This window comes from Pseudophryne corroboree, chromosome 9 (genome assembly GCF_028390025.1).
Source record: "Pseudophryne corroboree isolate aPseCor3 chromosome 9, aPseCor3.hap2, whole genome shotgun sequence".
Classification (NCBI taxonomy): domain Eukaryota; kingdom Metazoa; phylum Chordata; class Amphibia; order Anura; family Myobatrachidae; genus Pseudophryne; species Pseudophryne corroboree.
In genome coordinates, this window is record NC_086452.1 from 449353917 (window position 1) to 449381763 (window position 27847).

The 27847-nt window shown below is 47.2% G+C and overlaps 1 protein-coding gene across 2 annotated transcripts in view; it reads right to left on the reverse strand.

The window, feature by feature from the left end:
- Positions 1-27847, reverse strand: part of KBTBD12 (kelch repeat and BTB domain containing 12) — a 156752-nt gene that overhangs the window by 95262 nt on the left and 33643 nt on the right. The window contains exon 5 of one of the 2 annotated variants that reach the window (XM_063941175.1): positions 3559-3756. The exons of the other annotated variant lie outside the window; for it this stretch is intronic. Coding sequence (XP_063797245.1) covers positions 3559-3756 — 198 coding nt within the window. The remainder of the gene's footprint in view (positions 1-3558; positions 3757-27847) is intronic. 2 annotated transcript variants of the gene reach the window in all.

Genomic DNA, 27847 nt, shown 5'->3' on the forward strand with positions numbered 1-27847 from the left:
AGTAGTATGTACAAAGAAGAAAGAAAAAAAAAACCACGGGTAGGTGGTATACAATTATGGATGGACTGCCGAGTGCCGACACAGAGGTAGCTACAGCCGTGGACTACCGTACTGTGTCTGCTGCTAATATAGACTGGATGATAATGATATGAAATCAATATATATATATGTATGTATATATAATATCACTAGTACTGCAGCCGGACAGGTAGATAATATATTTATTAGGTAATGATGACTGATGACGGACCTGCTGGACACTGTCAGCTCAGCAGCACCGCAGACTGCTACAGTAAGCTACTATACTATAGTAGTATGTACAAAGAAGAAAGAAAAAAAAAAACCACGGGTAGGTGGTATACAATTATGGATGGACTGCCGAGTGCCGACACAGAGGTAGCTACAGCCGTGGACTAACGTACTGTGTCTGCTGCTAATATAGACTGGATGATTGATAATGAGATGAAATCAATATATATATATGTATGTATATATAATATCACTAGTACTGCAGCCGGACAGGTAGATAATATATTTATTAGGTAATGATGACTGATGACGGACCTGCTGGACACTGTCAGCTCAGCAGCACCGCAGACTGCTACAGTAAGCTACTATACTATAGTAGTATGTACAAAGAAGAAAAAAAAAAAAAAAAACCACGGGTAGGTGGTATACAATTATGGATGGACTGCCGAGTGCCGACACAGAGGTAGCTACAGCCGTGGACTAACGTACTGTGTCTGCTGCTAATATAGACTGGATGATTGATAATGAGATGAAATCAATATATATATGTATGTATATATAATATCACTAGTACTGCAGCCGGACAGGTAGATAATATATTTATTAGGTAATGATGACTGATGACGGACCTGCTGGAAGACTGTCAGCTCAGCAGCACCGCAGACTGCTACAGTAAGCTACTATACTCTATAGTAGTATGTACAAAGAAGAAAGAAAAAAAAAAACACGGGTAGGTGGTATACAATTATGGATGGACTGCCGAGTGCCGACACAGAGGTAGCTACAGCCGTGGACTAACGTACTGTGTCTGCTGCTAATATAGAGTCCAGACTGGATGATAAATTATTGATAATGAGATGAAATCAATATAATATCACTAGTACTGCAGCCGGACAGGTACTATATATATTTATTATGTAATGACTGATGACGGACCTGCTGGACACTGTCAGGTCAGCACAGCACCGCAGACTGCTACAGTAAGCTACTATAGTAGTATGTATAAAGAAGAATGAAAAAAAAAAAAAAACCACGGGTAGGTGGTATACAATGTCATATATATATATATATATATATATATATATATATAATATACAATTATATATATATATATATATATATATATATATATATATATATTAAACTGGTGGTGATTGATTATTAAACTGGTGGTCACTTCAGGTCACGTTGCAACTTGCAACTAGTACTCCGAGGCCTAAGCAGACAATCACAAAATATATTATTATACTGGTGGTCAGTGTGGTCACAACAATGGCAGTGTGGCACTGACTCTGGCAGCAAAAGTGTGCACTGTACGTTATATGTACTCCTGAGTCCTGCTCTCAGACTCTAACTGCTCCCCACTGTCAGTGTCTCCCCCACAAGTCAGATAATACACTTACAGTCACACTATCTATTATCTAATCTAGTATAAATATCACTTCAGCAAGTAGTATAGTAGTATACAGTATAGTAGTACTCCTCCTAATAATGCTCCCCAAAATACTGTGTCTCTCTCTTCTCTAAACGGAGAGGACGCCAGCCACGTCCTCTCCCTATGACTCTCAATGCACGTGTGAAAATGGCGGCGACGCGCGGCTCCTTATATAGAATCCGAGTCTCGCGATAGAATCCGAGCCTCGCGAGAATCCGACAGCGTGATGATGACGTTCGGGCGCGCTCGGGTTAGCCGAGCAAGGCGGGAAGATCCGAGCCTGCTCGGACCCGTGTAAAAAACCTGATTTCGGTTCCTCTGATTCAGAGGAACCGAACCCGCTCATCTCTAGTGCAAAGTACACATTTGCTTCACCATTCTGTGGAAGCCCATTCCACACTATACAGTATTTGTAAATGCGCGTTTCGCCAAATTGTGATCTGTGAATAGAACTGGGATGATTACATTTAGTACCTGCTTTTAAGTGGAGCTGAGAACACGTAAAGGTCAAACGTGCAAAATATTGGGTCAAGGGGGTCATTCCGACCCAATCGCTCGCTGCAGTTTATCGCAGTGCGCCGGCACATGCCAGACGGCCTGAGGCAGAGGTGGAGGGGGCTTAACGCCCAGGGCCGGTGCAAGGTCTCTCGGCACCCTAGGCAAAGCTTCAGTCTAGCGCCCCCTTACCTGTAAACCCCACCACCTCTTGGGAGATGCAGATGGCCACTAGGTGGGCTGTGGTGAATAGCATCATTATACATTTACAGAGAAAAGGGACAACACTCAAGGACTTTTAAAGTGATAGTATATGAAGTATATTGTAAACACAGTCACAAAATTTTGGTACTTTAGGGTTTTTTTCGGGTTTGTTAGCAAGCCAAAAAAGCACACTAATGGGCAAAACTATGCTGCCCTGCAGGTGGGGCAGTTGTAACATGTGCAGAGAGTCTAGATACTACTATGTGGTCAGGGCCGAAACTAGGACTTCTGTCACCCGGGGCAAGGCACAAATTCAGCAGGTAACTTACTGTTGGGGGAGCTAGCGAGGCCAGTGCTGCACCAGAAGTGGTCTCATTAGCGCCCCCCTACTGCCCAGCACCCGGGGCACGTGACCCCCTAGCCCCCCCCCCCCCCCCCCCCTAGTTGCGGCTCTGATGTGGTACAGCCTGATGGCGGTAGCTGTACCTGATTAGATCTGCAGCAGCAGCCAGCTTAGTATAAAGGGAGGAGGCCGCATACAGATACTTCCTTCAGATTTTGCTAGATGAATTCAGCAGCGCCCTCCAGGAGCTGGCGCCCCTAGGCAGCCGCCTAAAGCTGCCTAATGGTAGAGCCGGCCCTGTTAACGCCGCCGTTTAGGGGACACAGTCCGGCCAATGCAGGCGAGGCCGGAACGTTGGGGAGGGGGGGGGGGGGCAGGTCGCGGCAGCTGCACGATGTCACACGCAGCCACTGCAACCCGGGGCAGCGAAGAGGATCTCCCGGCCAGCCGCAGGTAACTCCTGAGATGCAAAAGCATCGCCACTGTGCGATACTTTTGCATTTCTGCAGGGGGGCCGGCACTGACATGCGGGGCGGACTAGCCCTGTGCTGGGCGTCCCCCCGCATGTCTGAGTGCCTGATCGTAGCTGTGCTAAATTTAGCACAGCTACGATCAACTCGGAATGACCCGCATAGTGTAGAATTAGGCAAGTAATTCGTAAAACACTTTGGAGATGTGAGAAGCCTATTTTTTTTTTTTTTCATACAAGGCTCCACTGTGGCCCTATAAATGACACCATAAGGTGACAACGTTGCTGCTTTATGAATATGGGCAAAACCGTATGTTATCCAGCAAATCAATGGATGCATTCATGAGATTTTAAAAGTGATACCTGCTCCCCGATATCCTCCGCAGACATACAGCTTGCCTTCCACCGTCCCCGCATTGCTCGAGTTACTTCTCAGAGAGAGTAATGGGTATGGCATAGCGGGACCATCTCTCCAGAAATTGCCATCAACATTGTAAATCTCCACGGCATCAAGACACTTTCGTGCCTGCCCTTTGTCTGGGCCAACACAGCCAATGCCACCTGCAAGGCACAGAATACAACGTGATCCCATGTTCCACGGAAAGGAGGAAGTCAAAACTATTCCTCCATAGTTATGTAATCCTAAAAATAAAGAGCAAAGTTAACAACTTTTGTAGTGTGTGTGGTCATATAATGTATTTTGGGGTTGAAGCTTAATTATCAACTATGCAACCAAAAGCCCAGCGGACACGAGTGGGTCCGTATTACCTTAACCCATTTTATATTGTGTCGGAAGGGGCCTGTGCCAGTATGTTGAATTGGGCCATATGGAGTCTTCATTGGGCTTTGGTGTAGGAAACTGATTTATATAAAAGTGAGTATAATAACCAGTGGCACACTTAGAGGGGGTTTCCAGTTACTCAGAAACCCCCCTATGCTCAAATAAGCACCTTCTTATGCTTGTCAGTACCGGCTCCCCACGCTGCCTGTTGCATGACACCGTGATCTATTAAGAATGCAGCATAAACCGAAGTCTATGAGTATGAAGGAAATTGACATTCTGTTTTGCTGATCTACAGAGGCCCTGAGGGAGGGGAATTTGTACTACGTACCTGAGTCTATCCGGGAGAACCCTGATATTTACAACAGAATGAGACCACACCTCTACTCATTTGGCCATGCCTCCGACAGCAGCACAGGGGCCTGAAAATCCATTCAACCCATAACGTTCCTCTCAATTACTTTGTGTTTCTTCTATGTTCCAAATCCCTACAATAATAGACCTTCAACCTCTATTGTCAGCTGGAATTTGGTATATGTCATTCTGTCCTTGTGACCCTAAAGCAGAGTTATGCATCCATAAGTAATGCTAGCTATAATCTCCGGATCAATGTAAAAACATCCAGTTACTGTGTTACACAATGGGACGCAGCACAGAGTAACCTGTAATTACTATCCTCCGCTGTCACAGACAAAACTCCAGCACCAACCCCCAGAATTCTTATCCCAATACGGCATATTTTCCCAGGCCCGGATTACTGTTTGCAGGATGCACTAGAAATAGCGCCATTGTCATATTAATGAGAGAGCCGATTCAGAGCGTCTTGGACGGGCCCCAGTAGCAGAGGCTGGATCTCAGGACAAGCTTTCTACAGGAATGTTCGGAATAAAGACATCCTTACAATACAGGCCCTGATTTGGGAGGGGAAGGGGAAGGGGTTGTTAGCAGCCACTTTTGTTTTTCCCTATGTCGTTCCTACCAAACACAATTCTCTGAGTCTTCTAGAGGCCCACTCAGGAAACCAAAAACTGAGGGGGAACAGTAAATGCAGATTCTACATAAGTCTCTTTTTGGTTTTCAATTCTCTAATGCTAAACAGAAAAGCAACAAGCACATATTGATTAAGAGGTCCTATTAGAAGAATATCATTTCCTTCCTTCCAGGCTACTGAAGCACATTGCTCGCCGGGAATATATATTTATATATATATATATATATATATATATATATATTTTTTTTTTATAGAAACTTAAATAGACTGAAATAAACAGCGATTGTCTTAATTATGCAAAAAGAAAAAAAATCATGTTCTTGCTTTACATTTTTAGAACTTTTTCTCGGAAACGGAATTGATCTCCATTTAGTACAGCGCTACCCGGATTTTTCTCGGAGAGAGAGGCGGGTGGATTTTATAAATAGGGAATAGCAGACGGTATCAAACTGAAACTGCATACTGTAAATCCTTGTCGGTTGCAAAGTGAAGCGATAACTGGGTGACGGGATGTTCTGTACATATGAGGTCACACAAGTTCTCCTGGTCAGTGATAGGACTGTGGGTGAGCCCTTGCACCCATGAGGAAGTTAGGACTCCCCTCCAACCATCTCCTTTTCCTTCCCAAAACCACCAAGCTCTGCAACAGCCAATGACATGAAGTAGACCAAACTAGGATGTCAGTCACCAGGGCAGCCAACAGGGGGGGACTGTGGGGACTAGTGTCCCGGGCCTTTACAGGGAGCGGGGCCCACCCCTGGCTCCTACCACTAATACCTGGAGAGCTGCACCAGGCTATAAAACAACAGTAGGCTGATGCTCAGGGAGGACTTCTTAAAACAAGTCTTAGCTGTGCATCAGCTCTCTGTGAACTGTTCCTGTAGGTCCACATGCTCCACCTATATGTAATGTCACAATGTATGACATCACATAGGGGTGGAGCGGTGCCGCAGAATGTTTTTTTATTTTTTTGGGGGGAGGGGCCCTGTCTATTTTGTCAATTCCGGGCCCCACAATTTCTAATGGCAGTCCTCTCAGTCACCCATGTTCCCTCTTGCAGCCCCTTTTTACTTGTAATGTAACCCAATACTTTAGACCGTACAGGAGACATAGTCTCCCACCCCAGTCAGACAGTCCTCCACCTTTTCCTCACATATAAATGCAGAAGGAAGCGGTGGTGATTGAGGCTCTTACTCTGCTCTTCTTTCTGCGTCAAGCGTGCACCTTGAACAGCTCCTCTCATTGCATCATTTTGATTGTGATATGGTAAGACAATGCACCCAACCCAACTCAACAACTGCCTGTCAATGTGAGCCCGTACAACAGTGATGATGTCTAACTTATTGCACATATTGCTCAAAACGTTAAGGGTCTGCTAATTATTGGGAGGGGTGTTTCAATATGGGAGGTAGAGTTCCATTGTTAATCTGGCTCTTACGGGAGGTCGACACTCAGTATGCCGTCAGTAAGTCTACCTGACTTTGCCAGCACCGGGATCCCAGTAGAGATGAGCGCCTGAAATTTTTCGGGTTTTGTGTTTTGGTTTTGGGTTCGGTTCCGCGGCCGTGTTTTGGGTTCGAACGCGTTTTGGCAAAACCTCACCGAATTTTTTTTGTCGGATTCGGGTGTGTTTTGGATTCGGGTGTTTTTTTCCAAAAACACTAAAAAACAGCTTAAATCATAGAATTTGGGGGTCATTTTGATCCCAAAGTATTATTAACCTCAAAAACCATAATTTCCACTCATTTTCAGTCTATTCTGAATACCTCACACCTCACAATATTATTTTTAGTCCTAAAATTTGCACCGAGGTCGCTGTGTGAGTAAGATAAGCGACCCTAGTGGCCGACACAAACACCGGGCCCATCTAGGAGTGGCACTGCAGTGTCACGCAGGATGTCCCTTCCAAAAAACCCTCCCCAAACAGCACATGACGCAAAGAAAAAAAGAGGCGCAATGAGGTAGCTGTGTGAGTAAGATTAGCGACCCTAGTGGCCGACACAAACACCGGGCCCATCTAGGAGTGGCACTGCAGTGTCACGCAGGATGGCCCTTCCAAAAAACCCTCCCCAAACAGCACATGACGCAAAGAAAAAAAGAGGCGCAATGAGGTAGCTGTGTGAGTAAGATTAGCGACCCTAGTGGCCGACACAAACACCGGGCCCATCTAGGAGTGGCACTGCAGTGTCACGCAGGATGGCCCTTCCAAAAAACCCTCCCCAAACAGCACATGACGCAAAGAAAAAAAGAGGCGCAATGAGGTAGCTGACTGTGTGAGTAAGATTAGCGACCCTAGTGGCCGACACAAACACCGGGCCCATCTAGGAGTGGCACTGCAGTGTCACGCAGGATGTCCCTTCCAAAAAACCCTCCCCAAACAGCACATGACGCAAAGAAAAAAAGAGGCGCAATGAGGTAGCTGACTGTGTGAGTAAGATTAGCGACCCTAGTGGCCGACACAAACACCGGGCCCATCTAGGAGTGGCACTGCAGTGTCACGCAGGATGTCCCTTCCAAAAAACCCTCCCCAATCAGCACATGATGCAAAGAAAAAGAAAAGAAAAAAGAGGTGCAAGATGGAATTGTCCTTGGGCCCTCCCACCCACCCTTATGTTGTATAAACAAAACAGGACATGCACACTTTAACCAACCCATCATTTCAGTGACAGGGTCTGCCACACGACTGTGACTGATATGACGGGTTGGTTTGGACCCCCCCCAAAAAAGAAGCAATTAATCTCTCCTTGCACAAACTGGCTCTACAGAGGCAAGATGTCCACCTCATCTTCACCCTCCGATATATCACCGTGTACATCCCCCTCCTCACAGATTATCAATTCGTCCCCACTGGAATCCACCATCTCAGCTCCCTGTGTACTTTGTGGAGGCAATTGCTGCTGGTCAATGTCTCCGCGGAGGAATTGATTATAATTCATTTTAATGAACATCATCTTCTCCACATTTTCTGGATGTAACCTCGTACGCCGATTGCTGACAAGGTGAGCGGCGGCACTAAACACTCTTTCGGAGTACACACTTGTGGGAGGGCAACTTAGGTAGAATAAAGCCAGTTTGTGCAAGGGCCTCCAAATTGCCTCTTTTTCCTGCCAGTATAAGTACGGACTGTGTGACGTGCCTACTTGGATGCGGTCACTCATATAATCCTCCACCATTCTATCAATGTTGAGAGAATCATATGCAGTGACAGTAGACGACATGTCCGTAATCGTTGTCAGATCCTTCAGTCCGGACCAGATGTCAGCATCAGCAGTCGCTCCAGACTGCCCTGCATCACCGCCAGCGGGTGGGCTCGGAATTCTGAGCCTTTTCCTCGCACCCCCAGTTGCGGGAGAATGTGAAGGAGGAGATGTTGACAGGTCGCGTTCCGCTTGACTTGACAATTTTGTCACCAGCAGGTCTTTCAACCCCAGCAGACCTGTGTCTGCCGGAAAGAGAGATCCAAGGTAGGCTTTAAATCTAGGATCGAGCACGGTGGCCAAAATGTAGTGCTCTGATTTCAACAGATTGACCACCCGTGAATCCTTGTTAAGCGAATTAAGGGCTGCATCCACAAGTCCCACATGCCTAGCGGAATCGCTCCCTTTTAGCTCCTTCTTCAATGCCTCCAGCTTCTTCTGCAAAAGCCTGATGAGGGGAATGACCTGACTCAGGCTGGCAGTGTCTGAACTGACTTCACGTGTGGCAAGTTCAAAGGGCATCAGAACCTTGCACAACGTTGAAATCATTCTCCACTGCACTTGAGACAGGTGCATTCCACCTACTATATCGTGCTCAATTGTATAGGCTTGAATGGCCTTTTGCTGCTCCTCCAACCTCTGAAGCATATAGAGGGTTGAATTCCACCTCGTTACCACTTCTTGCTTCAGATGATGGCAGGGCAGGTTCAGTAGTTTTTGGTGGTGCTCCAGTCTTCTGTACGTGGTGCCTGTACGCCGAAAGTGTCCCGCAATTTTTCTGGCCACCGACAGCATCTCTTGCACGCCCCTGTCGTTTTTTAAAAAATTCTGCACCACCAAATTCAAGGTATGTGCAAAACATGGGACGTGCTGGAATTTGCCCATATTTAATGCACACACAATATTGCTGGCGTTGTCCGATGCCACAAATCCACAGGAGAGTCCAATTGGGGTAAGCCATTCCGCGATGATCTTCCTCAGTTGCCGTAAGAGGTTTTCAGCTGTGTGCGTATTCTGGAAAGCGGTGATACAAAGCGTAGCCTGCCTAGGAAAGAGTTGGCGTTTGCGAGATGCTGCTACTGGTGCCGCCGCTGCTGTTCTTGCGGCGGGAGTCCATACATCTACCCAGTGGGCTGTCACAGTCATATAGTCCTGACCCTGCCCTGCTCCACTTGTCCACATGTCCGTGGTTAAGTGGACATTGGGTACAACTGCATTTTTTAGGACACTGGTGAGTCTTTTTCTGACGTCCGTGTACATTCTCGGTATCGCCTGCCTAGAGAAGTGGAACCTAGATGGTATTTGGTAACGGGGGCACACTGCCTCAATAAATTGTCTAGTTCCCTGTGAACTAACGGCGGATACCGGACGCACGTCTAACACCAACATAGTTGTCAAGGACTCAGTTATCCGCTTTGCAGTAGGATGACTGCTGTGATATTTCATCTTCCTCGCAAAGGACTGTTGAACAGTCAATTGCTTACTGGAAGTAGTACAAGTGGGCTTACGACTTCCCCTCTGGGATGACCATCGACTCCCAGCGGCAACAACAGCAGCGCCAGCAGCAGTAGGCGTTACACGCAAGGATGCATCGGAGGAATCCCAGGCAGGAGAGGACTCGTCAGAATTGCCAGTGACATGGCCTGCAGGACTATTGGCATTCCTGGGGAAGGAGGAAATTGACACTGAGGGAGTTGGTGGGGTGGTTTGCGTGAGCTTGGTTACAAGAGGAAGGGATTTACTGGTCAGTGGACTGCTTCCGCTGTCACCCAAAGTTTTTGAACTTGTCACTGACTTATTATGAATGCGCTGCAGGTGACGTATAAGGGAGGATGTTCCGAGGTGGTTAACGTCCTTACCCCTACTTATTACAGCTTGACAAAGGGAACACACGGCTTGACACCTGTTGTCCGCATTTCTGGTGAAATACCTCCACACCGAAGAGCTGATTTTTTTGGTATTTTCACCTGGCATGTCAACGGCCATATTCCTCCCACGGACAACAGGTGTCTCCCCGGGTGCCTGACTTAAACAAACCACCTCACCATCAGAATCCTCCTGGTCAATTTCCTCCCCAGCGCCAGCAACACCCATATCCTCCTCATCCTGGTGTACTTCAACACTGACATCTTCAATCTGACTATCAGGAACTGGACTGCGGGTGCTCCTTCCAGCACTTGCAGGGGGCGTGCAAATGGTGGAAGGCGCATGCTCTTCACGTCCAGTGTTGGGAAGGTCAGGCATCGCAACCGACACAATTGGACTCTCCTTGTGGATTTGGGATTTCAAAGAACGCACAGTTCTTTGCGGTGCTTTTGCCAGCTTGAGTCTTTTCAGTTTTCTAGCGAGAGGCTGAGTGCTTCCATCCTCATGTGAAGCTGAACCACTAGCCATGAACATAGGCCAGGGCCTCAGCCGTTCCTTGCCACTCCGTGTGGTAAATGGCATATTGGCAAGTTTACGCTTCTCCTCCGACAATTTTATTTTAGGTTTTGGAGTCCTTTTTTTACTGATATTTGGTGTTTTGGTTTTGACATGCTCTGTACTATGCCATTGGGCATCGGCCTTGGCAGACGACGTTGCTGGCATTTCATCGTCTCGGCCATGACTAGTGGCAGCAGCTTCAGCACGAGGTGGAAGTGGATCTTGATCTTTCCCTAATTTTGGAACCTCAACATTTTTGTTCTCCATATTTTAATAGGCACAACTAAAAGGCACCTCAGGTAAACAATGGAGATGGATGGATTGGATACTAGTATACAATTATGGACGGGCTGCCGAGTGCCGACACAGAGGTAGCCACAGCCGTGAACTACCGCACTGTACTGTGTCTGCTGCTAATATATAGACTGGTTGATAAAGAGATAGTATACTCGTAACTAGTATGTATGTATAAAGAAAGAAAAAAAAACCACGGTTAGGTGGTATATACAATTATGGACGGGCTGCCGAGTGCCGACACAGAGGTAGCCACAGCCGTGAACTACCGCACCGTACTGTGTCTGCTGCTAATATATAGACTGGTTGATAAAGAGATAGTATACTCGTAACTAGTATGTATGTATAAAGAAAGAAAAAAAAACCACGGTTAGGTGGTATATACAATTATGGACGGGCTGCCGAGTGCCGACACAGAGGTAGCCACAGCCGTGAACTACCGCACTGTACTGTGTCTGCTGCTAATATATAGACTGGTTGATAAAGAGATAGTATACTCGTAACTAGTATGTATGTATAAAGAAAGAAAAAAAAACCACGGTTAGGTGGTATATACAATTATGGACGGGCTGCCGAGTGCCGACACAGAGGTAGCCACAGCCGTGAACTACCGCACTGTACTGTGTCTGCTGCTAATATATAGACTGGTTGATAAAGAGATAGTATACTCGTAACTAGTATGTATGTATAAAGAAAGAAAAAAAAACCACGGTTAGGTGGTATATACAATTATGGACGGGCTGCCGAGTGCCGACACAGAGGTAGCCACAGCCGTGAACTACCGCACTGTACTGTGTCTGCTGCTAATATATAGACTGGTTGATAAAGAGATAGTATACTCGTAACTAGTATGTATGTATAAAGAAAGAAAAAAAAACCACGGTTAGGTGGTATATACAATTATGGACGGGCTGCCGAGTGCCGACACAGAGGTAGCCACAGCCGTGAACTACCGCACTGTACTGTGTCTGCTGCTAATATATAGACTGGTTGATAAAGAGATAGTATACTCGTAACTAGTATGTATGTATAAAGAAAGAAAAAAAAAACCACGGTTAGGTGGTATATACAATTATGGACGGGCTGCCGAGTGCCGACACAGAGGTAGCCACAGCCGTGAACTACCGCACTGTACTGTGTCTGCTGCTAATATATAGACTGGTTGATAAAGAGATAGTATACTCGTAACTAGTATGTATGTATAAAGAAAGAAAAAAAAACCACGGTTAGGTGGTATATACAATTATGGACGGGCTGCCGAGTGCCGACACAGAGGTAGCCACAGCCGTGAACTACCGCACTGTACTGTGTCTGCTGCTAATATAGACTGGTTGATAAAGAGATAGTATACTCGTAACTAGTATGTATGTATAAAGAATGAAAAAAAAACCACGGTTAGGTGGTATATACAATTATGGACGGGCTGCCGAGTGCCGACACAGAGGTAGCCACAGCCGTGAACTACCGCACTGTACTGTGTCTGCTGCTAATATATAGACTGGTTGATAAAGAGATAGTATACTCGTAACTAGTATGTATGTATAAAGAAAGAAAAAAAACCCACGGTTAGGTGGTATATACAATTATGGACGGGCTGCCGAGTGCCGACACAGAGGTAGCCACAGCCGTGAACTACCGCACTGTACTGTGTCTGCTGCTAATATATAGACTGGTTGATAAAGAGATAGTATACTCGTAACTAGTATGTATGTATAAAGAAAGAAAAAAAAACCACGGTTAGGTGGTATATACAATTATGGACGGGCTGCCGAGTGCCGACACAGAGGTAGCCACAGCCGTGAACTACCGCACTGTACTGTGTCTGCTGCTAATATAGACTGGTTGATAAAGAGATAGTATACTACTAATATTATATACTGGTGGTCAGGTCACTGGTCACTAGTCACACTGGCAGTGGCACTCCTGCAGCAAAAGTGTGCACTGTTTAATTTTAATATAATATTATGTACTCCTGGCTCCTGCTATAACCTATAACTGGCACTGCAGTAGTGCTCCCCAGTCTCCCCCACAATTATAAGCTGTGTGAGCTGAGCAGTCAGACAGATATATAATATATATAGATGATGCAGCACACTGGCCTGAGCCTGAGCAGTGCACACAGATATGGTATGTGACTGACTGAGTCACTGTGTGTATCGCTTTTTTCAGGCAGAGAACGGATATATTAAATAAACTGCACTGTGTGTCTGGTGGTCACTCACTATATAATATATTATGTACTCCTGGCTCCTGCTATAACCTATAACTGGCACTGCAGTAGTGCTCCCCAGTCTCCCCCACAATTATAAGCTGTGTGAGCTGAGCAGTCAGACAGATATATATAATATTATATATAGATAATAGATGATGCAGCACACTGGCCTGAGCCTGAGCAGTGCACACAGATATGGTATGTGACTGAGTCACTGTGTGCTGTGTATCGCTTTTTTCAGGCAGAGAACGGATTATATTATGTACTCCTGGTTCCTGCTATAACCTATAACTGGCACTGCAGTAGTGCTCCCCAGTCTCCCCCACAATTATAAGCTGTGTGAGCTGAGCAGTCAGACAGATATATATAATATTATATATAGATAATAGATGATGCAGCACACTGGCCTGAGCCTGAGCAGTGCACACAGATATGGTATGTGACTGAGTCACTGTGTGCTGTGTATCGCTTTTTTCAGGCAGAGAACGGATTATAAATAAAAGTGGTGGTCACTGGTCACTATCAGCAAAACTCTGCACTGTACACTACTGAGTACTCCTAATGCTCCCCAAAATTAGTAAATCAAGTGTCTCTCTAATCTATTCTAATTCTAAACGGAGAGGACGCCAGCCACGTCCTCTCCCTATCAATCTCAATGCACGTGTGAAAATGGCGGCGACGCGCGGCTCCTTATATAGAATCCGAGTCTCGCGATAGAATCCGAGCCTCGCGAGAATCCGACAGCGTCATGATGACGTTCGGGCGCGCTCGGGTTAACCGAGCAAGGCGGGAAGATCCGAGTCGCTCGGACCCGTGAAAAAAAACATGAAGTTCTGGCGGGTTCGGATTCAGAGAAACCGAACCCGCTCATCTCTAGATCCCAGCACAGGTGTAAATGTAGTCAGGGGATTTAAACCGTCTGGGTGTTATAACTTTAAACATGCGGATGCTGGTAGCCTAAGCAACACCCAAATGGTTTAAATGTTGTAAGTAGCATTGCACCTGTGTTGGGATCCTGGTGCCGTCATTGTCAAGGTGACATACTCAATGTGGGCAAAGTGAGTATCGATTTCCTGGATGGTGTCTACATAGCTGCTGTAACTATCTTTATTCATCGTAGAAATTCTATGTCAAAGGTACGGTAACGCCATCCCGAGTGGCCTTGAGCCATTGACTGTATCACCGAATGATGGGAATAAGGGTAAAGCCAGTATGTCAGGGCCGTAACTAGGTGTGTGCGGAGGGGGCACCGCACATAGCGCTGCAGGGTAGGAGGCTCGGTTGGCGGCACTTGTCAATTATATATTTTAATTACTTTCACTTGCAGCTTCCCCCCTTTTTGAAGCCCAGCATCTCCTGACCGTCGCTGTCTCCTACCCCCACCCCTTCTGTCGCTAAAACCTATACAACATTCATTAACTCAACTTGAGGTTTTTGTTTTTCGGTCACAGTGTCCTATATTACATTTCAAGATGCTGACATACTCAGGATTCAAACCCATTGCCTGTGGCACTGCAGTCAGACAATCTATTCATTGAGCTATCTGCCCTTGCATAAAAAGGTAGATAATTCTAAGCTAGAGAATTCTATTTGAAGCTTACCTTGTACTTTGTGACAAAATGATCAGCATTGTGGGTGAGCAGATCTATGTAGTGTGTGGCTGCAAGAGATTGGATGTGTGGCTGCACACTACATAGATCTGCTCAACTGCAATGCTTATTTATTTTTTATTTTTTTTACAAAGCACCAGTAGCTTCTTATAGGAGCATCATAGCGTAGGCTTTCTCTGGGATCAATTTTGTCATGCTCCTTCCCCACGAGGCATACGCCTTATGTCCCTATTGGAAAAATATGGGGAGGGAGGAGGGGGGTGACAATTCTCCCTATCATACGTTAAGGGATAGAGACATCTCTTTAATAAATTGCATAGCCTTCTCTGGAGGGAAGTTCTACACTTTCTCCAGAGTTTTGGCTACTTGCAGGGTAATAAATAGACCCCTCAGTCTGCCTTATGAAAACGTATAAAGGAGACGTTCACCTTGAACAAGCTTAATATAGTCATATTTTCCCGGGAGAGGGCGAGAAAGGAGGAGACGGAGAAGCTAAGTGTAAAATGCTCTGTTAGGTGCCAGACGTTACCTCTTCTCGCTGCTTCCGTCCATAGTGGGACATGAAGGCTTTCAAGGAGAATATGGATTTCAGGTTAATAATTGCAACTAGCAGAATCCCAATGGGATCATTGGTGCCTAAGATAAGCTGAAGGCTGCATAAGCCTGAGGCCATATAAGAGCTCTACTTTTTGTGATTGGTTGTTTAATGACTAAGCAGTTGCTAGGCAGATCAGTTTTCCCTGTGGTTTTTCCTATTGGATTAGAAGGTTGTACATCAAGCTTAATAGGTGGGTCTTAAGATAGTATATAGGTCAGGGCCATTTTCCTAGACTTCCTCTTGCCATTCATTGTATGGCCCAGGAAGGATAAGTACATGTCACAGCACTTGCTTTGTTCCTGTTATATACTGCCTTGTTAATTCTGCACGCTCTCCCCCCTCCATTGGGTTCTCACTGCTGCATAGTTTTGTATGGTTTATCTGCGGTTCACCCCACTCCTGTGATGCCGCGTCCACGCCGCTCTGCCCCTCCCCCCCGCCACCTCATGGAGGCTGTGGGCACCCCCCGCGCCCGCTCCCGTAGTGCTCCCCCCCGGAGGTTGCCTACGACGGCGGCTGGCATGCGGCGGGGTCGGGCCGCGACGGCCCGCTACCCTGCCAGCGGGAGACCAGCGGCCGGCGGCCTCCCGGCACGTGGCGTCGGGACGCGCCCTCTGTTACTTCTACGGCTCACTTGCCCGGCGCGTTAGGCAGCGTCGGGTCTTCCCCACCTTCCCCGCCAGCGGCTCTCAGCGGCGGCTCGGGCGCCCACGTGGTGCCGGGCGGCCGCGGCGGGGCTGCGGAGGGTGAGGGGGGGCTGGCTCACCAAAGGGAGATATGGTCCTGGGGCAGCAGGGTGAGGTGCCCGCTGTCCCCAGTACGTGTGCTATTGGGCATGTACCCCTCCCTGCGGAGGGGCCGGTGGCGCCCAGGTATAGAATGGTGCACGGGGTGATGGGGGCGATGTCGGAGGTTCCCGCGGCGGGGGGCGGGGCTGGGGCTGTTGCAACGCCCGCCCCTCCTACATTTCCAGGGCAGGCTTGCCCGGAGGGGAATCCCGCATCGGGGACATTTTGGCTGATCGGCTGCCCTTGGCGGCGTCCCCGTACGTCGGGCTTCAGGCGCCTCCCCCCAGCCCGGCGGGGGCATTGCAGATGGTGGCAACTCAGTCGTCCATTGCGGCAACTTACCACCTACCCGGCCCTGCTCCCTCGTTTGCCACACCGCAAGGCTTCGCTGGGGGCCAGTTTTTCCCCGGTGGCCTTCCTTGGCCCCTGGCGACGGCGTTCCCGGCAGCTGCTGGGGCGTCCTCCATGGGCCTAACCGTGGCGTCCGCTCCGCAATTTTCTCCCTACTTTGCCGGCTCGGGCGCCGGCGTCCAGACCACATGGTCGGTCGGCGGCCCCCGGGTTACGGTTCCCCTCCTTGCTTTTGCGGGCTCGCAGCACTGGCCATCCCTGTCTGGAGCGAATCAGTTGGCGCACATTTTGCCGCCCCCCCCCCCTGCCCCTCCGGGGTCCCTCCCGGTATCGTCCGGACTTTCGGGGGCGGGCGGTTACGCGCCGCATACGTCATGGCGGCCTGCTTGCTCCATGGGGGTCGCTTCGGGGGTCGGGGCTGTCTTTCCCCACGTCGTTACGTACCCCTCAGGCGGGGGTCCTCCCCTGCAGCTTCCCGCCGGCCCTCCGCCGCAGGGCGAATGGGCTTGGCCTCCTCCCCCGCATGTTCACCCCATTGCGAATGATGCGCTGGTTTCCCCCGCGCCTGTTGTTCCCTCTGTTTCTCCCTCACAGATGCTGGCTGACTCCGGGGCTACGTCACGTCGGGGACGAAGGCCGCAGGGGGCCGCGGCTGCGACATCGACGGGAGAAGTTAGGCCGCCAACGGAGTCGAGTGCAACGGACGACGCGGTTCCTGGTCCTTCTAACACTGGTGAGCATGCCCCTCCTTTACACAGTTCATCCTGTAGTTCTTCCTCATCTAGCAGTGTTCCGTCAGGTTCTCCGCGGCGCCCGCGTAAATTAGCTAGACTTATCGCGCGGCGCATGGCGAAGGAAGCGCAGAAAGTTGCAGCGCCAGCGTCAGCAGTTCCCCTGGACCCTCCCCGTTATGCGGAGATGGTGCATTGCGCCAACACGGCGGTTGCGCGGGGGGTTCGTAAGCGAATGCGAGAAAAAAGGCAGAACTAGCGGCGGTGCTAGGGGGCACCTGCCAAAATCTTGCCTAGGGCATCATATTGATTAGGGCCGGCTCTGGGGTGGTACATGCGATTAATAATCAGCGTTCCTCCTCGCCGCAGGCTCTGAGGCTGCTACGGCATCTAGTGTTAGTTTGCTTGCGGCGCAATATTAATTTCAGGGCCCGCCACGTTCCCGGAATTGACAATGGAATTGCGGATGCATTGTCTCGGTTCCAATTTGACAAATTCAGGGCGTTGGTTCCGGGAGCGGCGGCGGAGGGGTTACAGTGCCCACCTTCTGTCTGGCAGATTGTCGAGTCGGGTTGGCTGCTTTAGCCAGGTGTGCTCTGGCTCCCTCCACTCTCAGAGCGTATGATGCTGCCTGGCGGGATTGGTCCGTCTTTCAGCGTAGATACGGGGTAGCAGGTGAGTCCTCGGCCGACGCCCTGATGACCTTTGTTTGGGAACATTACCAAAACGGTAGGTCAAAAGCGGCCATAGCATCTGCCCTTGCGGGCATTTCTTTTCACTTGCGGCTCCACGGGATGACGGACCCCACGGGGTCTTTTGTCCTTTCCAGAGCGCTGAAAGGTTGGGCTAGGTTGCGCCCGGCGCCTGCGGACTCACGTAGACCCATGACGTTGCAGCTTCTAGCAGAGTTACTGCGGGTGCTGCCCCAAATTGCGTCCTCGGATTTTGAGGTGGCGTTGTTTAGTTGTGCGTATGCCCTGGCCTTTTTTGGGGCTTTCCGAGTGAGCGAGTTGGTGGCATGCAGCAAGGCGTCTCGGGAGTCAGGTTTGCTTTACGAAAATGTGCGCTTGCAGGGGGGCCTGTTGCTCTGTAGGATTGTGCGATCCAAGACAGATCAAACAGGTCGGGGTCGCTGGTTGTCCTTGGAGGCTCAGGAGGAAACGGGTGTTTGCCCGCTGCGGTTGACGCAGGAGTATGTACGGTTGAGGCCTCCGGGGGGCGACCAGTTGCTGGTGCACGGGCAGGCTGACCCTCTGACAAAGTTTCAATTTGCTGCTGTGTTCAAAAAATGTTTGGCGGCATTGGGCTTGCAGGGGGCGGACTTCGGTACCCATTCCTTTCGGATTGGGGCGGCTACCCATGCAGCGGCTACAGGTTCATCCCCTGCGGCTATTCGGGAGCTGGGCCATTGGAAGTCGGCCTCCTATAGGTCCTATGCCCGTTTGGATAAGTTATAGGTGCGCCTGTTGCGCTAACCCAAAAACGTGTTTACTCGTCGGTTTTTGAACGCTTACCGTTCAGGAATCGAGGGTGTGAAGTGAATTTTTAAAATTTTTCCTCCGAGGGGGCCTAATTTCAATTGGCTGTTCTATCAAGGTCCACGGGAGGTTTTTTGATTTTTCTCCTTCACTTGGGTTTTTGTTACGTTGTGCTTTATGTATGTATTATGGAGGTCATTCCGAGTTGTTCGCTCGCAAGGCGATTTTAGCAGAGTTGCTCACGCTAAGCCGCCGCCTACTGGGAGTGAATCTTAGCATCTTAAAATTGCGAACGACGTATTCGCAATATTGCGATTACACACCTCGTAGCAGTTTCTGAGTAGCTTCAGACTTACTCGGCATCTGCGATCAGTTCAGTGCTTGTCGTTCCTGGTTTGACGTCACAAACACACCCAGCGTTCGCCCAGACACTCCTCCGTTTCTCCGGCCACTCCTGCGTTTTTCCGGAAACGGTAGCGTTTTTTCCCACACGCCCATAAAACGTCCTGTTTCCGCCCAGTAACACCCATTTCCTGTCAATCACACTACGATCGCCTGAGCGAAGAAAAAGCCGTGAGTGAAAATCCAAACTTCATAGCAAATTTACTTGGCGCAGTCGCAGTGCGGACATTGCGCATGCGCACTAAGCGGAAAAACGCTGCGATGCGAAGAAATTTTCCGAGCGAACGACTCGGAATGACCTCCTATGTTCACAATTCTGATGTTAGGATGTTTTCTTTTGCAGCTATCTGCAATTTTGGGGAACATGTATGGCTGGTTGGCCATTCCTATATTTTTTGGGCGGCAAGGCATCCCATGGCGCTTAGGGCAGCTGATGTTTTTGGGTCCAGGCAATTGCGATGGTTAGATGTTCGAGGTATGTTGTGGGGTGATTTGTTGCGGCTCCTTTTTTCTCGGGAGCGCCGCTGGGGTCGCCCTAGTTGTACTGTCAAAGTCAGAAAAATGTCTTAGTGCACACTGCCATATTTGCACCGCACACTGGTCCGTGCTGCGCATGCGTACGCTCTCCCGTGGAAGCGCATACCCGCAATAGCGTGCACTCGCACGCGCAGTATGCGCATTTACGGTAGAGTTTATGTGATCGTAGCGTGCGACTCATTCGTTACAAAAGTTCACAATTAATGTAGTTTATAGATCATGTTCCCCTCAATAGTTTCTGTAAGTTTGGTTTAGATAGAATGTCCCTGAGCGGAGGAATCCCTCTTTGTATTGCACGAAGGGTCTAACAGGAGTCATACAGCAGTGTTTGGTACCCATCGGAAGAGTATTTAATTAGCAATATTCCGGTGTTGGTTTGGAGCGTATTAATCGCTCGTGCGAATAGTTATGGACGTAAGAAGTTTATGTCCATTTCTATGATTTGCACATACTCAGGTATGCGGCGGGAAACCCAGTTCCCCACCCACCTGAGCTGTTGGAAATCAGCACAGCCCACCTGTATGAATCAACCTATGACCTTTGGTTACAGTACAGGGCCGAATTCCTGTGTCCAATAAACTGTAGGATTGTAGGGACTAGGAGATTGCATTGTGTGTGGGGCATAAATAGGCAGACCGACCACATCCAGCTCTCACTCTCTCATCAACGGTTATCTGCTGATAATCGGGAGCTGGATATCGAGGCGCTGGCGATCATACCCTTGTGCGTAAGTTCTCTCCGTAATCATTGTCTTTCTGTGAGCCAATTTCTCTCTCTCCCTCTGTGTCTATTTCTCTCTCTCTATTTTCTCTTTTCTCTCATATCTCCCCTAGACTAAACTTTATTGTATTGTATTGTATTGTATTAGATCAGGATAGTATTGTAGTTTATCCCTTAGTTAGGTGTTTGGTTAGGAAGTCTTTGTTATATTGTAGTGTATCATTTGTACTGTGTTACTCTTTTACAAGTATACTAGATATAATACAGATAATAGGCTTTGGAACCCTAAACAAGTATCTGTGTATTTTCTATAGTGTTAAGTGTTCACTTGAGCGTCGGTGACGTTCAATCAGCTTTGTAGTTAGTCAGGTTACACAAGGTTGCACTTACACCCTGTATTCACATTAAGATATATAGCGCATTACATTGTTAAAAGGTTTAAATATAAAGGTATTGTGCTGTGAGCGCCTGCACCGCTGGTGACCTCCTCGTGGTCTCGAGCGTACGCTACGCTACAGCGAATCATTCCCCTAGACATAACCAATAACGTGTCCTGTGATCACTGGGCCGTGAGCGAACGTGACGCTTGAGCGTCTCGCCTACGGCTGAGCGATCGCTACGCAGATAGCGTACCATTACGGTACTTCTGAAGTAAACAGCGTACAGTGTTCTTAGCTTCATAAGGGTTGTTTATACGACAAAGGAATTTAGCATTGTCAATTGCGGGCTCGTCCGGTCCTTCTCATATCTGCACTAGGTAGATCAGCAGACATTATCCCCCAGCAAAGGGTGGGAGGTTGTCTCGCAGTTGCTGACGGGATAAGCGTCTGCTTCGCTTAGGTAAAGAGTGCCGAAGGAATCCGGTAACCGGAAGTAAGAACAAAACGCTTGTGTCTTTTAAAACTGTTTATTTTTCTTTTGTCTTGCGTACGCATACATTTATCTGCATTTCTTTTTCAAATTTCGTATATCACTATTCCTGTTTGCCAATTTTTTTATAGTTGATAGAAAGTGCTAAAAAGAGATTTGCTGTTATTTAAAAGTAGAGGTAATAGTTAAAGTATAGAACAAACACACGGTTTGTCTGAGATACAAGGCAGTCAGTGTGGATTGCGGTAGATGATCAGGGATCATCTACATTGATAAATAAATATATTGTGTTACGGTGGATCCTTTGCATTGCGTACACGTGTCGCTAACAAAGACTAGCGTACGCAATCCAAAAGGCAGAAGCACGCAGCGTTCATTACGCAACGTAGCGTCTGGTTACGCCCACGTAGCCCAAGTCACGAAAAGCGATAATTAGCGCAAAGCGATAATTAGCGCAAAAGCGATAAGTAACGCACAGCGGTAGATAACGCGACGCGGTAAATAACGCAAATCTATTTTTTTGGAAAATCTGAAATTTAGTTTAACAGATCCTGCTCCTAATTGGTAACACTTTTGGCCTGAAGACAATTTCTGCGCAGAAATAGATATAGAAACAAAGTGTACATGTGTTGAGTGAGTGTGTTTGTATACAAAAGTTTATATAACTTTAAGGTGGAACCAAAAGGAAAGTCGAGTACTCGTCGAGGAACATACGTGTAAGTGACATATACGGTGGCTAGGGAGGCATCCCTGGTTAAAATAATATTTGAGCATTAGAGTATAGCGGACCATAAGGTAACAAGACCAGGAGGTCATAAGGAACAAGACCAGGAGGTCGTAAGGTAAAAGGTCCGCTATAAAAGTCCAGTGGCACAACGCCTGGGGTGTTGGTGCAGAACCCATATAGGCCATAAGCTCTTGCTGAAGGAATCGCGGCCGGAAACATCGATTCCATTGGTCTTTCAGTACATGACAAGTAGTGCTCGTGTACTGAACGATTGGACCACACGTAATTGTGTGCAGTAGTTAGTAATCTGACCTAAATACCATTAGAGTAAAGTGGTCACAAACGCTATTTGTACATTCTGACGTGATTTGTGTAATTTTTTATTTTTGGAAGGGAAGTTCGCTGGTCACTCAGGAACTATCCAACAACCGATACTTGCTGGGGACTGGTAGGTCCAGCACGCCCCAGTAAGTAAAGGTTTACAGGGGCCCTGGGTTGGGTACCACAGCTCTGGTTACAGTGATTGCGGCACAGGCCAACGTGGGCGAGAAGTAAGTGGGGTACTTGATAAACCACCACCGCCGGCCTGCCCAAGGACATCTTGGTTTGTTTGTAAGGGTTCGCTGAAAACCTTGAGATAAAAGATCCAAGGAGGAATAAGCAACGCCTACAGATTATGGGGGCCATTTGTTCCGGTAGGGGGCGATCAACCCAGGTTCAGGTTGATTCGGAGGACCGACCAATTGGGTCGGCAAGATACATTATGTGTGAAAAATACGGTAGTCACACAGAGGTTTTATGTGATGAATGGCAAAGAATGACTGTACAAGACAGGGACAAGTTCCCAAGAATAGGTAGCTTCAGTCCAGAGGTGTTACAAAATTTAAGGAGGAGGATAAGTCTCGTTGAACTAACGAAGAGACAAAATAAACATTATCAAAAGGTTTTCATAGGTGCGCCTGATGTGTGAAATGTATAACAATTGGTTAAATGCTTTATATAATAAGCAGTCAGAAAACTAGAACTAATAAATAAATAGCAATATAGAGAAATGGGATGAAAAAAGAAGAATATATCTTTATTTATAAAGAAATTTATGAAAAAAATATTAATAATAATAATAGAATATTCATGTAGAAAAAATGGGAGGAAAAAATCCCGGGGGAGGGGAGGTCGGGGGATGAAACAAATGTAGTACTGATTAACTGGTGGTCAAGATATATGTTGTTTCACAGAATGCTGGTCACTCCAGAATGGTGGCGTCCCACCTCTGGGTGAATCATGAAGGTGTGCAAAAAAATGAAAGTCCAGAGCTTTAAGTCAATTAATATAGAGTCAATTATAATACTGAAAATTGTATTAAGATCCTAAAAAGGTGAAAAAAGCGAAAAAAATGAGAAAAATATTTTTGGGGTACCCCTGGATTGCCGCTGGCGATAGGGGTCGGGGTGTGGTGAGTGCTAGGTAATTAGGACTCCTGGACAGGCTGTGCCCCTCTAAGCCCGGTCCACCCCGCTGTCGCTCTAAGAGCGCAGCACGGTGCCCTGGTGAGAGGAGAACAGTCGTGAGTCTTGGAGAGGGAGGTAGGGGCTGCTTCTAGCACAGTTAGTGCTGTCCGCCGCGCCTTCTCTCCTCCTACAGGGTCCCTTACCTTAAAGCTCCTGCTCCGTCTCCTCGTTCCCCCCGCCAGCGGTCTCTTCCGTCTCGGCCGCGGCCCGGCGATCTCCTGCACTTCCGGGTTGGGTCACGTGACCGGTCTCGGATGCCTGTGGGTCCCGTCTATTTCTCGTCGTTCTTTCGTTCTCTCTTTCTTCCGTCCTTGGATTCACGCTCTGACAGAGCGTGAATCCAAGGACGGAGGAAAGAGAGAACGAAAGAACGACGAGAAATAGACGGGACCCACAGGCATCCGAGACCGGTCACGTGACCCAACCCGGAAGTGCAGGAGATCGCCGGGCCGCGGCCGAGACGGAAGAGACCGCTGGCGGGGGAACGAGGAGACGGAGCAGGAGCTTTAAGGTAAGGGACCCTGTAGGAGGAGAGAAGGCGCGGCGGACAGCACTAACTGTGCTAGAAGCAGCCCCTACCTCCCTCTCCAAGACTCACGACTGTTCTCCTCTCACCAGGGCACCGTGCTGCGCTCTTAGAGCGACAGCGGGGTGGACCGGGCTTAGAGGGGCACAGCCTGTCCAGGAGTCCTAATTACCTAGCACTCACCACACCCCGACCCCTATCGCCAGCGGCAATCCAGGGGTACCCCAAAAATATTTTTCTCATTTTTTTCGCTTTTTTCACCTTTTTAGGATCTTAATACAATTTTCAGTATTATAATTGACTCTATATTAATTGACTTAAAGCTCTGGACTTTCATTTTTTTGCACACCTTCATGATTCACCCAGAGGTGGGACGCCACCATTCTGGAGTGACCAGCATTCTGTGAAACAACATATATCTTGACCACCAGTTAATCAGTACTACATTTGTTTCATCCCCCGACCTCCCCTCCCCCGGGATTTTTTCCTCCCATTTTTTCTACATGAATATTCTATTATTATTATTAATATTTTTTTCATAAATTTCTTTATAAATAAAGATATATTCTTCTTTTTTCATCCCATTTCTCTATATTGCTATTTATTTATTAGTTCTAGTTTTCTGACTGCTTATTATATAAAGCATTTAACCAATTGTTATACATTTCACACATCAGGCGCACCTATGAAAACCTTTTGTTAAACTTACCTGAGTGAAGTATTTTTGGAGGTACTTCAACCATAGGTTGCAGCCCAAACAACTAAAAATATCCGGATACACGAGCGCCATTCGCCCTCTGTGTATATATTTCAGAAAATAAACATTATGAATATTTACAGTTATGGCAACAGGAAAGTGAATTACAAAGAGAGTCTATTGACTTTTCTGACTCTTATCTTGAGAGGAGAGACATGGCATCGGGAGAGGAGTTGATTGCGGAGAGAAAAGCACAAGGGTGGAACAATAAAAACGCTCTTAGCAACTGTAATATAGATTATAAGAATAAGTGTAATAAATGTAACAATGATTATTGTAATACTGTTGAATGTACAACTATTAACCTGTGCCAGTTGCACCCCATGTCAAACCTCCCTCAGGAATACAAACAAGACAGTGAGCCCAGAACGATGTCAGCACCTCTTCCAACAACCATCACAGAAGCCATCCAGGTGGACACGACCAAATGGGTAAAGGCAATAATCGAACCCCCTAACGGAGGGTCAGGTGAGGTCGTGTCCACAGGTACGTACAATGTTTCATATCACGCACAAACAGATGTACCCCATATTGTAAGGCCAACACAAGATGATGGAACTGAGCTCAATCTGGCCAGGGTGATCTCAGTCCCCAATGGGAAGACTGACGATCAGGGAATCATTCCCGTCAAGGACAGTGCAATGCGCTGTCTCTTGTCCCGGACCGAATTGAGATCAATTGTGTCTGAATTTCCTGATCCTAGGAAAAATCTAGCCAAATGTCAAAGGTTTATAAAAGAACTAGGAAACGCCACAGAACCCACCAACAAAGAGTGGCGGACAGTGCTGAGGGCATGTTTGCCCTCCAGGGTTGACCCTGAAAAGTTCATTGCTGATTGTAAATTAAACACAGAGGTACCTTGTACGGAGGAACACAATCAGGAATGTATTAGGCAGATTAACCGACAGTTAGGAATATATTTCCCAGCTGCTGTCAAGTGGAATGAAATTTTCTCCATAAGACAAAACGAAAGGGAAAATGTTTCTAATTATTTCAATCGAGCACTGCAAATAATGGCTGGAAACACTGGGATCACGGACATCAAGACAAATGCACAACATAGAAGAATAGCGGTTAAGGTATTAATGAATGGTTTAAAAGATGAATTAAAAACAAGGGTACAGACCACCAACCCAAACTGGAGAGATATCTCGGTGACTGCACTAAGAGAGGCCGTCATCAATCAGGATCAGAATATCACCAGATACAGAGAGTCACAAAGAGATAAGTTAATGGCAGCAAAAATACAGGCCCAAACCACAAGACCACCCCAACAAAAGCCCCACACCCCTGCGAGAAATCCAGATATGGTAGTCTGTTACCATTGTCATAGAAAGGGACACATTGCAAGAGATTGTAGATCACGAGAAAGACCACACCATAATCATAAAAACCAAGGAACCAGGGAAGCACAGGGGAAACGATTGATGATGATGAGCATCCGAGCGTTTGAGGAGGCATCAAATCAGCCAAGACCCCATTTCACTGACACTTGGAGGAAGCCCAGGATTTGTTACCATTGTAGGAGAGAAGGGCATTATGCCCACAACTGCAACAGCCCACATAAAGTTAGACCCCCTAGACCAAGAAATGAGCAAAATTACAACACACACCATTATAATCAAGAATCACATAGGCAGGAAAGGTGATTGTTAGGAATGGAGGCAAGCCTGAGGTAACGGTTAATGAAGTGGGAGGTCATTCACTGAAGACACGGGAATGACCAGGTTAAACGTTGTAAATGTATTTGTGAAAAATGTTTTTCCCTTTTCTCTCTCTATCCCCATCTCTGACGATTATTGGTAAGAATTCAAACATTGCATATTCGCTTGGTCCTTGCAGAAGTCTACCAAACCCCAGCATGACCTATCCACCACAATGTATTCTGGCCAGATACAGACAGTGGAATAATGCAAGTGCTGGTGGGGAGGGACTGCTCAAGGAAACCATTAGACACGTAGATACGACAGCCAAATAGTCTGACAATGTTTTCTTAAAGTTGACAATGTTTAAAAATGCTTTGTTTCTCTTCTCTTATTGGTGGTTATTGTCGGGTTATGTAATGTATATATGCACATGAATTGTTCTCTATCTCTTTTGTTTTTTATTTTCTCTCTCTCCTCACTCATGTTTCCATGATTTAAAGATGGTATGTCACCCCTCAGTTGGACCAATGGTAATGCCAGATTTTTGCTCCTTACAGAAAGATCGTCGGTTAGGAAGGAATATTGCATCACCAGAATGATCGTTTTTGAAGACTGAGAGACAACACCTTTGAGAGGACAGCAGAACAAGAAGAACAACAAGACGAGAGAACTTATTATCGTAACGAGTTCTCTCCCCCTCAAACTGATTTTCTTATACCCCATTTACAAATTTCTTCTTTTCTCCTCCTGTAAGATGGACTTGCCCCAAGAGACTGTGATATGGATTTTTCCCGTTAACCATGATGTTGACCAGAGCAGTCTGTTTCGGTGAGAGTACCAGTGAGGTCGAGAAAGGATCCAGAAAGGTCCTGATGACTGAGACGGAGGTGTAAATTTCCAATAGCAACCCAATCACCAAGCAAAGGCGAGTACCGGGCACGATCTAACAACCATGTTATTTGTAAACAACTGTGAAGGAATGTTAGTTCAAAAAGAAAGTTGTATCTGTAGGCTCTGTAACAAAGTAATGCCAATCCAGTTTTAATATCCATATGGACCGGCATCCATTGAGTGACTATCACTCTCTAGTGGGTAACGTGTTGAACCAAACAGATTGTTGGGTATGCTCTCAAGTACCTCAGGGTCACAGTAAATCAGGGCTAGTACCATTTCCTTTAACGTTAGGGGAGGTACTTGAGCCAAGTGGTGGGAGACCGGTGGACCGGAGGTTTAACATCTCCAGCCCTCCTAGTTTGAAGCTCCACCAATACCATGTGGATAGGTCCCTCATATGTTTTAACATCTCCAATCCCAGAAAACCGGGAAATTGGGAAGTGTCATGGAGCAACCTTACCATGACCTTTTCACACAGAGCAGATAGAATGCCTACAGATACAGAGCTCGTACGCCACATAGCCAGTAGAGGAAAATCTTTCCGGTATCGATATACCTTAGGAAATAGGATTACTAAAGTTGGAGAGGTATCACCAGGATACTGTGCACA